Source organism: Mytilus edulis, chromosome 5 (assembly GCF_963676685.1).
Source record: "Mytilus edulis chromosome 5, xbMytEdul2.2, whole genome shotgun sequence".
Lineage (NCBI taxonomy): Eukaryota > Metazoa > Mollusca > Bivalvia > Mytilida > Mytilidae > Mytilus > Mytilus edulis.
This window is the reverse complement of record NC_092348.1, coordinates 23,881,665-23,894,994: the sequence shown is the minus strand read 5'-3', so window position 1 is coordinate 23,894,994 and position 13,330 is coordinate 23,881,665. Positions and strand designations below refer to the sequence as shown.

The 13,330-nt window shown below is 30.0% G+C and overlaps 1 protein-coding gene across 1 annotated transcript; it reads left to right on the top strand.

The window, feature by feature from the left end:
- Positions 1-209: 209 nt before the first annotated feature.
- LOC139523228 (homeobox protein araucan-like) lies at positions 210-13,107 on the top strand. The gene is made up of 5 exons (XM_071317073.1): positions 210-504; positions 1,582-1,812; positions 2,617-2,723; positions 5,484-5,839; positions 12,368-13,107. The coding sequence occupies exons 1-5, from the start codon at positions 442-444 to the stop codon at positions 13,033-13,035; spliced, it is 1,425 nt and encodes a 474-aa protein (XP_071173174.1). The 5' UTR covers positions 210-441; the 3' UTR covers positions 13,036-13,107.
- The last annotated feature ends 223 nt before the right edge of the window (positions 13,108-13,330 follow it).

Genomic DNA, 13,330 nt, shown 5'->3' with positions numbered 1-13,330 from the left:
CAATGTTTTTTCGATCATTATCTCTACAAAGTTTATGTTAAGAGGTGTACAGTTCTCAATTGCAAGAGTTCTCCGATGCTGATACACGAAAGAGGCGGAGCTTAAATTCAAATCAGTAACGGGCGGTGTTACGGAGTTACATCTGCCAGTCGGATAAATAAACGGCTCGTATTATTTTATTTGTTAACCAATCATTTTACAAATATCGCGTGATATTCTTATTATTACGAACGAGTTTAACAAGATTTCAGACGAACAAATTCATTTCTTATTAATGTGCAAGCCTTTTGTTTCCGGGATATTTAATTTATTAATTTGTGGAAAAGTAGAATGTTTCATTTGAGAGTTTAGTGGATGCTGTATTAAGAAGAGAGATAGTATTAAATTGTTAACTAAATACTGTAGTTGTGCCGAAATATTTGTTGTTCTGTTGTACAGGACATGTCATTTGCGCAGTTTGCTGCTTATCCATTCCCTGTTGGAACTTCCGTACCTACTACGCAGGTGAGATTTAATTTAACGATTACATACTTTTTAATCTGGTTAAGTTGCCTTTACATTTTTTTTTAGAAAAAAAAATCTCTGTAAAAATATATGTTCACTCTCAAACCATCAATATGTGACCACAGTCAACTGTTATATCTAAGAATTAACAAAATGTTAGGTATATATTTTTTTCTTTTCATGTTTTTTTTATTTAAAAAGATGGATTTTAAAACCTTTTGAAACTTATTTCAAATTGTGCACAAAAAAAAATTGACTCAGATTACATTACTATGTTATTAAATATCCCTTTTTTGAATGTATATAACTGTTTTAATTTGTTTAAAATGTGTTCATTCAGAGTGACGTCAAATGTATTAATTTCGTTTTGACAAGACCCAGGAGTTTCTGCCTATATGTGGAAAAATACTTAATTCTAATCATATAAACATGCATGAAACATGTGAAATTTAGTTTAATTTCAACAGAAGTTTGAAATTAACAGTAATTATATTTCCTTATCCTGCTATAGTCGTTAAGGTCACTTAAACGGACACCTGAGTGGTGAAATTTATGTTGTTTTTACAACTTTCGAGATACATTTCACCCTGTTGAAATGAGCAAACAAGACATTGATTTATCTCACGTGTGCACGAGGAAATTTATGATAGCGTATAAACTACAGTGTGAGAAAAATATACGAAAAATGTCATTTTTATAAGTACATCTTTCATATGTTTTTGAAATAATTTTAATTTTTTAAGTAAGTGAAAATTCAGATATAAGACATATGGTTAGAAAATTGTTGTATTTTTGTTGTCCATTTTGTTTTGAGTTCGTGGTTTTTACAAATACAATCAATTTGTTATATATTTTCTCTAAAAAACTAAATCATACTTAAAACTGAACAACTTAATTTGTTATAAAAACAAATATTTTAATTTAAGTTATTATTAATGATCTGTCCATCAAAATAATCAGATATATGTTTAAAGAATTTCAAATATATCAACTGTTTAATTTTCATATTAAGAAAGCAATCTTTTGAAACTGAAATGAACGATTTTTTTCAAAAATGAATTGTTTCTTTTCTTATAGATGTCTACCAGCACAAGCCCAAGTGGCCAGAGAGCTTGTTGTGAAAATGGACGACCTATTATGACAAATCCACACACAGGACAGACAATCTGTTCATGTCAGTATGAATCAACATTGCTTAGTTATTCTAGGGTCCCAGGACTACCGGAAGGAATGTTCGGAAATCCGGCATACGGAGCCGCACAGTATGTGCCCCTAGGTTCCGAAGGATCAGCTTTTTATTCACCTCTGGTAAGTTTATTTACATGCTTACCTCACATGTTGATGTATACCACATTGTTTATTTATATTTTTTTTAAATTGCTTTTACATACTGCGAATATAACATTTAATTCATGCATATTTGTACATATGTATTTTTTTCTAAGTGATTAAATAATTGTCAAAGTGACAAACAAAAAACCAGAAAGAAACGATGTATATTTATTATAATATTCTGATGACACTTGTGGCTTGTATAATACAATGTTCACATCATTTGACGAACCACAACCGTATTATTACGCACTAAATGCACTTTATCGTGGTAAAGACTTCCACCTGAAAAATCCTGGATCAGGATATCACGCTTCTGTGTAACATAGAGTAATGAAATATATGGGATTTATTTCATTTTATAAAAAATAAAATTAAGTTCCATATTTTCCATATTGACATTCTTACTAGTTTTGATATTCTGTTGATAATTGCCGATAGTATATTGTTGTGTATTGCAAATGTCATTTTCGTCTTTAATCTTTACTATCGAAAAATCTTCTATCACCACCGTAGCTCATTATTTACTCCCTGCTGGTAGAATTTGTTTTTCAACACTTGCTCTATAGTTCAAAAGCATCTAAACCATCCGAAATTTTCAGAAAACAGAACTATAAGATTACCACAAACAAATATTTGTCATATAGTCGAAATTACTTCCCAGGGTGTAAATATCCAATTTACACGAAAACTTGTTGATTTTGTATGATTTCTTACTACGACACTACGGGTCACTTATTATCGTTTACTTTCATCTGTGAATGTTCTCATTTATTTTAGACTAATACAACTTATGACGTTAAAGATGCACCTGAAGCTTGGAGAAGTTTACAAGCAGGAGCGGTGTTTCCGTATGATCCAGCAATGATGTACCCTTATGGAGCGGGGTCAGTACCAATATTTTAGCAGATTATTTTGTTTTGTCCCCTTCTGAAAAAGCTCTGTAAATCCCTGATAAAAGCATTATATATATAAATATACATAGTTGATAAAAATATTTTTAGTCTTTTGTTAATATATTTGATGGTTTTGTTTGACATGAATATCTTACTACGATCATAGACTTTTATGGTCAATATAATTACAATAAAATCCTCCGTACATGTACATTTATGAGTCAAGCTATGTATCTTTGGGCAAGATATACAAATTTTCGAATTAATTAATTTGTACAGAGTTTTATAGCTATATTTTATAAGCATTTACTAATTAGTATAATTTGTAAGAGAAATACAATCTGTAGATGCTTTCATCTGTCAGTTACCGTCATGCTATGGTGTATGTTTCATTATTTTGTTTGACGTCCATCCAATTTTTTAAACTCCATCGCCTTTTTTGTAAATTTTGTAAAACATGACACTATTATCGTTCATTCAATACCAATGATTCTTTTTGTTATTTGTAAGATCGTACACGTTATCTTTATGTGAGGTCCAATTTAAGTAGAGGCCTTCAAAGGAAATCCGGATATAAGTTTTATATTGTCCCTTTTTTTACCTTGTTAGATGTATCTCCAAGATGTTTGAAAACCAGATTGAAAATATATTAGCGCAACCATAATGTTATTTTTTGTCCTTTATAAATGTAAGGTGGACATTATTACTTGTTAATGTCTATTTGATTGAAAAATACGGACAGAACTTTCGCGTTTACAACCCATACAATTAAAACCAATTGAAATTTGATTTAGGAATAATGTTTTACTCATTTGAGCATCCCACATTATTTAATTTTCCTACTACATGTGTTAAGTACATTTTAAAAAACGTTTGAAAGACTATGATTACAATTGTTGCTCATTTCGGATTCCCTCCGGGTTGAATACATCTGATTGTTGTCAATAATCTACCGGAAGTCATTCGAGTGTAAAGTTAATATCTTCATAACCAGAATAATGCAGTGATCCGCAAAATGTGATAAGTACCCCTGTCATACAAATGAACACATTTAAATAAAAGTATCAAGCTATATGGTTTATTCATGTAACGACATCTAATTTGAAATGCATTTTATTGCACTTTAATTCCGAACGGATCATTGGGTGCTATATTGTGGGTTGCGTTAGAGCAAACGGGTCTTTTTCTCTTTAACGATTTGTAAGGTGTTAGCAGATTAAAATTGTTGCGTTTTAAAAATCATAGACACAATTGAATAATAACAAACATTTTACAATCAGACATTATTTTAAGGTCGAGCCATCTATAATTGTGAATAATAAAATAAAGCAGATAATATTATTGGAGTATTTATTTTTTTCATTTATATTAGATTTGATTCAAAGAATTAGATTTGATTCAAAGAACGCGTAATAAGATCCCAAGCACAAAATTATAGGTCTGAGTGCATTGAAAAAATATTGGTCTTTCTAATTAGGTAATGCAGGGCTATTTACTTCTTCATCTTTCTATATACTTAGTATACATTTTTTAAAATTTAATTCCTCTTTATTTATACACATTTAGTAACTCGAAATGAATACAATAGCATTTCAACCCTAAATCTAGGTTTCTGTTCGAATCTCAGTAAACCAAAAAGGTTTGTAACCTCTAAAAATCCATCTACTTACATTTCTGAAACAAGGGGAAACTAAACTAATAATACCCTAAACATAAATACCCAGTATAAAGTTTGGACACCAGTGATCTTTTAGGATGGATTTATCAGAAGCCAGTATATCATTTGTTTCCAATAAAGAACCTACATTAAGCTGAAATTGAGGGTTTTTTTAATATACCGTGATTTATTACCATTAGCAAATATTTATACATATTAAAATTGGTAACGTAAATAGAGAAAAATGATAGTGTAAGGAAAAATAATATATATATATATTAAGAAAACAGTATTTTGAAAATTTGTTTCATGAATCTACCTACGTTAAAAATGACATGAATTTAAACAACTGATAGATCTATGTAAAGTATTTTGTTTTTATTCAACTATAACTGAGAATAACAGTACATTTCCTTTTCATTTGACAAAATGTTATTTCTACAACTAATAAATGACAAATGTTGCGACACAATACCAAAATGTTGTAAAAGTGACATTTTCTGAACAATAGCTTATGGACAAAAAAATGAGTAAATGAATCAGTTATGAATAAATGTATGAAATAGTTTTTTCTCAATCAGCAGAAGATTGATATAAATTTCTCGCTTGTATAAACATAATTCTGTGATCTGCTCGTTATATTTCGTTTATTATAATAATATTTATGCAATCTTGTTAAAATATATGTAGTTTATCATGTAATATCAACACATCTGTTTACTTATGAAATATCACAAATTATTAACAAAATATAATCTATGTAACCGGAACTTAAGTTAAAGCCAGCAAAAATAAGCCCAGTAAATTACACTTCCAGAACTAGCGGTTTTTATACAAAAAAATGTTAATGTTGAGGTTTAAGAACACATAAAATCTTTATTGAAATGGGTTAGCTATTAACTTCTCGTTTTTGAACTTCACCAAACTAGCGAACTTAATTATGACGTATAAGTGATAACTCTTTTTCATGAATTATTCACTATATCCGATTTTCACTCTTTACGTTGTTTTTCATTCATTCATCCCCTTTGTTTTCTCTATCTTATCGCAAGGCTTTGTACCTTTAAAATAACAATGTTTTTTGGCTATTACAGATATGGTGGTATCGATTTAAACGCTCGACGTAAAAATGCCACAAGGGAGACCACCAATACCCTTAAAGCTTGGTTATATGAACATAGAAAGAACCCTTATCCAACCAAAGGAGAAAAAATTATGTTGGCAATTATCACTAAAATGACTTTGACACAAGTATCTACATGGTTTGCTAATGCCCGACGACGATTGAAGAAAGAAAATAAGATGACTTGGTCGCCACGAAATAGGTCCGACGATGGTACAGAAAACGACGATATGGACGACGATTTCGACAACAAAGAAAACACAGATAACCATGACAGATTATCGGACGAAAATTCAAACAAGATTGGAAGTGACATCTCTGATGGACGTAAGTTATTTTCTAAATATATATAAATATTTCCAAACTCAGAAGAGCTTTTTAAGCACCACGAATCTTTAAAATTACATGGGGGAAAAACAAATAACCGATTTAAGTTTTGATGTGTATACCATGGATTCATGACAAGACTTTAGCTAAATGTATCTGCGAAAGAATGCTGTGAAATTTCTCTTCATTTATATGAAATTTTCCAATAACTACTTAAAACGATTAATTTGTTTGTTGATTACTATTTTTGCCACTTTTAGAATTAATTTTTATGACACATCAGGGGACGAACTTTAATTATTTTCTTCAAATCATTTCAGTAATAACGAAGCGATTAAGTCCTTTAATCTTAAATATTACGCGAAAATTAAAATATTGAAAAAATATTAAAACGTCTAGGTCTGATTCATGTGCTTGCCCTGAGTAATTAATTCATCAGAAAATTGTATATCGGACTTTGAATCGAATGAACAATTCACAGTTAACATCAAAATTGTCATGACAAGGGTTTTATATTCTTGGCTAAAGGGTCTACAAGAGACAGCAAAAGAACATATCTCTTAATCGGTGAGAAATATTCGTTCCACAATGATGGTTGCATAGCAAAATGCTTCGAGGGAGAAAGCTTACACCAGATTAACTAGAGAGATAAATAATTTTTGTGAACATTTATTGTTCACGGTTATCATTATAAATAAAATGCAATGTTGATTAAATGCAGTGACATTGTGAAGCAGAATTCCGATCGTAGATTCTCTAAATATTACAGCTATATCTTTGTATAACTCCTACCCTTTTTATTGGCTTCAAGTTTAAGCTTATATTTAAGTGTGATAATCTAATTTGTTATTTTAAAAGATTTAAAGGAAATAAATTATAAAATATTACCTTTTGTCTATTTTTTTTTTATAGTTTTTATATCAAAAATATGAATTTTTACAAATGTAATTTATTATTGCTTGCGGGACATAAAAACCATTAAAAGCCTAACTAGATCTGTTTAGTGTTAACGATGTAGAGGTGCTATTTGAGGGAAAAAATAGCTTTTATAGCAAAAAAAAAATGCAATAAGTAACATTCTTTCTAAAGAATTTGATTTTTTTTCATGTTTGTTGCCTGTATTTACTTGAAGAAAATCGCTTTCTAAGTGTTTGTTTATAACAAAGAGAAGAAGACTATACAAATAGCTTCCGAATGATTCATCAAGCCAGATAGAGTTTTTCTCAATATTTGACAATCGGCCATGTTTATACTCGGGACACCTCATCATCTTTCCTCAATATTTGACAGTTAGCCATGTTATGTCTCGGGACACCTGCTACGTAACACTGCCTATTTATTTTAATGTTTTACTTTGATAAATAGTTGTAACATATTTTATCATCCATATTGAATTACATTATTTTTTTCTCTGACAGGATTCATTATATTATCAAAAACATCATGAGGTTTATCTCTGCTTTCCAATCCATCCAATTTGGAAGTTTCTGATATGATCTGATATTGTACAGTTTTTAAAAGTACCCACATCTCACATTATGTCTCTTCACATGTAGAGCAGAATCTGCCTACCCTTCCGGAGCAACTAAGATCCTCTCAGATTTTTGTCGGAATTCATGTTGATCAGTCTCTATTTTTCTATGTTGTGCTTTTTGACTGTTGTTTATCTTTGGTCATTTTTCTTTTTTTTTTGCCATGGTAGTGTCATTCTTCCACCCCCCCACCTTTTTCTCTTTAAATTTATTGTTGTTTTTGTTCGACTCAATGTGCAACATCTTTAGATTTATTTGAATTTGGTATTTTTCCAGTTTTGATTATGCATCAATACTTGCCAATGGAATTTAAGCCAAACCAGAATTAAGAAAATACCATATTTTAACAGCAAATACTTCTTCTAATATATAACATACATAAAACAATTCCACGTAGTTAGGATTAGGACTCGAATATATGTATTAACATTATGTTCTATACTTGCTTTTTTCACTACAATATAAACCTTAATATGAATTTTACATCTCTGTGAACTGATGCCAATATTTATATATAAATGAGCTATTCATGCACGCATGCAGAAAACAGTTATGTTGTATGCTTAAGTATGTGTACAAACATGTTGCCTGAAATTTTTTTTAATTTCTAAATATAAACTTGTTTATTCAAAGCTGTGCACGCGTAACACTTATTTTTATAATTTGTTCAATGATATTTTCCTCACTTTCATCTTTTTGCTTGAATTTTTATTTTTTTCTCAGCTTAAACGCTTAAATGGCCCTTAGATGCGTCAAATATAATATTTGGCAATATGAACATGAAATGTTAGTGGAAATTATCCTTAGATTACAAGGGAACAGATGACTGAAGAAAGTCTAGCAGAAATAAATCTTGTTTTTTGTTTTTTGTAAATAAATGTTTGTCATATATTTCTGGTAACATTTTGTACTTGTTAGGTTAACGTCAGTAAACATTACAAGTCTACACACGTGTATGTACATAGAATAAAAATATTCACTTATAAATACATGACACGATTTTAAAGATGACCGCTCTTATGTATAAAAATTTACCCTATTTAACTAACGTGGTTTGGTTTTGTCCTTGACACATATTGAAAGTCATTGGCCTCCCCCTGCCTTATTTGTGAAAATATATATTGTATTTTAATATGCATGAAATATTTGTCACCGGACGATACGCACATAAAAATTGACCAATCTGATGTGTATAAGAAGAAGTGTTTTATAATATTTTATTCGGTGTATAGATATGATAGCTTTTCTCTGAATTGACACTTTTCAAATTATGCAGGTGTATTCTTGATATTTAATGTTCATGTCATCAAAGGCTGCAATATATGTATTTTTGCGTAGGTTCCTAAAATGAAAGCTATGAAGACAGTTAGAGATCTTGGTCTTTACTATAATTCTAACATGTATATATAAAATCTAATTTGTGTTTTTGTTTTTGCAACTTGTGCTGTATCAAATCTGTGTTCTTTGAATTGTGGTTTTTGTTTTAACACTTGTTGTTGCAATGATAGACTGAAAGGACGAGACATATTTTTTTTATTTTTTTTAATTTCACAAACAACTATTCTTTATTTGTTTATGAAGTATTATACTAAGCTGAAGAATTTCATCTTTTACCAATACAATTTATATAAACGATTGTTTACTAGAGTCTAGAGATGTATGAGAGTGTATTTTCAAATCCTTCACCCCGATAATTTTGCAAGTAAAAATACATCCGATCCTAAAAATAGGAATACATACAAATGGCTTTAAAATTCAATTTAATATTTAAACTTCTGTTTATTTTTGACTGCTGATGATATCTATATCATTTTGTTGTAATTTCAAAAGAATTTTTCAAATTTTTAATATTTTTTTCTCTTTGGTATTTCATTTTAACGTATAAACTTTTTTTTAGAAAACAGCAGGATTCCAGTTCTAACAGACATCAAATATATCACACTTCAAGTAAAAATCTGATGATAAAATCTTCTTTTTATAATTAACCTTTTCATTTAAATGGAGTGTCATTTCGTCTGGACGTTTTGACAGTTTGAAGATATGGAAAGTTAGGAACGCGATACAAAGTGTAATTCGTACTCTTGATTTCGATTGTGTGAATAACGTTGTTTCACGCGAGAATAAGATCGGATTCCAATCCCACGGTATTAAAATGGTCTCGCGCGTGCACTGTTCATTTAACAAAAAGCGATACATTGATAATTTCTTTTAAATTATTTCTGTTCCCAAACGTCGCATGGTCATAGATTTGGATGTCATTGATTTAATTTTAATTCTATTCTGACATTAATCTATTTCCTATGTTAAATAGTCCTTCTACCATTTTCCGCATCATTGAAATGTATTTATGTTCATAAACTGTGTAAATTTCACATTATCTCTCTATTAAGTTGCTCATACGATGCCTAAATGCACATTAATTTTATTTTGTTTAATTGTTGTGTCTAAAATGAAACAAAATACCATTTAACACCAAACAAGTGTTTGTATTATTCTGTATAAGCCATTATCAAGTTAAGTGATAGGGTTAACATTTGTAAAACAATAACTTCAATGACGTTTTACAAATTTATGGACCATAGCACTGTTTAATTATGCTGGGAAAATACAATATTTCCCAGAATACTGATAGCAAATAATCATGTCTAAGATTTGGACGAACATAAAAAAATAAATAAAAATTATCTTAAACTGGAATAATTTTAAAGAATTGCAAGGAAAAGCATAATAAATAATATTTAAAGATACTCCTTTTCATAGAAATTTGTAAAATGTATATCTAAATTATCTGCAATAAGTTAAAAAGCATTGTTTAAAAGAAGTAAATAAAATTGTTCACGCTTAATATTGCTTATAATATGTGTACACCATATGAATAAAACTGTGCTGTGAATACTAGAAAAAGATTGAAAAAGATAACCATATCAACATGCAGCAAAATAAGTACAGTTCCTTTGTTTTGGATTTTGTCAAATGAGTTTCGACTATTTTGTCAGTAATGTAGACACTTCTTGTTTTTTTCTTGTTTACTTCTAGTCATACAAGCTCTCTTTGCGAGAACAAAATTTATTACCACGTATCATTTTGGTTTGCTGTTTAAAAAATACATAGCGCTATACGTGCTGTTACGATTAATGTGACTAGAACGATCATCTTGCAAGAACCTGTACTAATATGGAATTATTAACGATATCTGAATAAAATATCGATACATTAACTTTTTCTTAATAATTCAAACTGGACACGTGCATACTATAATACAGCATGGTTAATGGTCATGCTTTCGTTATCAGCCTTACGCAAGACATGCATCCCTACTCGTGATAGTAATATTATACGCAGATAATTATTCCCATGGCTTCTCTTGTTGTTAAAAGCATTCAAATTTTGATAGACAATAAGAACTTTTAAAGAGAAAAATATTAAAATAAACGAATGAGTCTTTAAATGCGAAATATATACAGTTAGAAGACTTATAAATGAGAACAAAAATATCAGAAAAAATAGATAGAGAAAAAAATGATTCACACAAATGACGAGCTTATAATTGTTTAACAAGTTTTCCAGATTGATAGGCAACGTATAGAGAATGAATAAAAGAAAGATGGAAAAGTGCACCTTTATTTTATTTTCCACTCTTGATGGTGTTTAGAGTAATGATGTATTTAACAACAAAATAAATGAAAAGTGATGATATTGTTTTTGATACCTTGCAAATCCATGATTATTTTCGATTATTTGATTATTCATGCAAAAGAAGAAACATCAGACTTCTAAAGGCGAAATAATGAGAATTCTTGTCACTTAACCATACGAACATTTATATGAAATTGCTCAATAATCATTCTAGCGGCAAATTAATTTTTATTCATTGCATAAATACAATTTTTGAATCTGTTTCCCTTTATGATTTTTGTGACAATAACTTGTCGACAGTAATATTTTTCCCCGATACACAAAGTTTTTGTTGACAATTACTGTTCAAATATTTCTGATTACCGCCTATTGAAACAATCTGTTTTCGCTTGTCCTTATGGTGATTGGGTTTTTAATTCAATGATACTTTCATTTCTACTTTAATCATTAACTACCATCAATAGCCCTTGATGATGGTGATGATATCTTTTAGCTTAATTGAATTGAATAATGCACATTTTATGCTGTTCGCTCGATTTGTTTACCGAACGGATGAAGCCAGCTAATAGCATGTTTCACAACACTATCGGCAGACGACACAATGCGCTGTCGCAACCGGACAATAGAAGAAAATGATAGTTCATTTATTGAACGCAGACGTTTATTCAGAAAATGAAATGCCATTAATTTCTCGTAATTTGTTAAACATATCGTTTTGTTATATACTTTCATTTTATAATCAGTTTTGATTAATGATGGCTCATTGGCGGTCCAAGGTACACATAATTTCGATTAAAACTAAACCTAAAAAGATAAGATCTAACATTAATTGTCTCTTTCAAATATTATCGACTAGTTCATTAAACAACTAAAAATATGGTTTTAACAATAAGTGCTGCCGTCATAAAATTACGAGAATGAAAGTACAAATTATAGCTATTATTTTCAAAAGCTATTTTTCTACTTTGAAGGTTTTTGTTTATAGTTTATAACAAACAACTAAATTGTACATAGAGCTAAATTGTTCAACGTTTCAAGGAAATAAATCAAAATTATGTAAACGGATTTGATTGTTAAAAAAGATGACTGCAACCCACGGTATGACATTAATGTTACCTTTCCTTTCCGCATTGAAAAAAAAAGATCATGTACCTTTAAATTTCTTGCCACCTTTCCTACTTCGTTCATTTATAATATAGTTTTGAATTTCATATCGTGGCTGGACACGTATAAGTATATGTTCCAGTCGTATATTTGACGGACAAAAAAATTGGTAGACCAAGATATGTAAGCAAGCATGTAATTATTTACTTTATACAGCTAATTTGATGTATGTTTATGATGTATCTTTCTTTTTCAGATAAAAGATCACCAGAAGATACAAAAGATAAAATCATAAATGTTGATGAAGATGATTCTAATCTTAGTTTCAAGGATTTCGATGACCTTGACCCTGTTGGAAATGAATCCGATTCAGACATTAGTGAACATGGAAAATTAAATGACAGGTTATCTCCCGTGTCAAGCACAGATGGCGACACAAAAAATAAGGACTTGAAATCTGCAAGAGTGAACGATAGTTCTACATCGTCTGAAAACCAACATAAAGCAAATACGCCAGAAGCTTCTTCCTCACAAAACAGACCAAAAATATGGTCGGTGTCAGAATTTCTTAATACTCCCAAAGAAGATGTTTCACAGTCAAAAACAGGTTCAAGCAGTACCATTATGAATGCAATGAGCAGGTCTTTAGCAAATGCGGGAAATTACTTTTACTTGCAAGCCAACAACCATTCGTTACCTCACGGGAGATATAGTGCATTCGGAGCCTATCCACATCTATCTCTGTCTCATACAACACTGTCATATCCATATTCTCTCTCATCACACACAACCTCCAAGTCAAGTTTATCTAGTCCAACGGAAGTGCATTCTGATTCAGACAATAGTGACAAACATAGGTCACGAAATGGACTATTCTCACCAGCAAGAGATATTGATACCGTCAGAAGCACCACGAAAGTATAATTTTTAATTTAAATAAATGTCTTGTCTTTATTTATAAAATATATTTTATTTGATTAAAACGTTGTTTGTCCATTGAATTGTAAGATTTTTCAATGCATGCATGCTTATGCCATTTGAATGTTTGTCTGTTTTATAAAAAATCGAAGAAAAAAAGACACTTTAGTTGGGTAAATATGTATCACTACATCAACACAACAAGACTAGTATAAGTAACACCGAACATGTAGAGATCAACAAAACTTATTCATCCTTGTGTATTGCAGAAGTTGTGAAGTAATTTAACAAAATCGCTTGA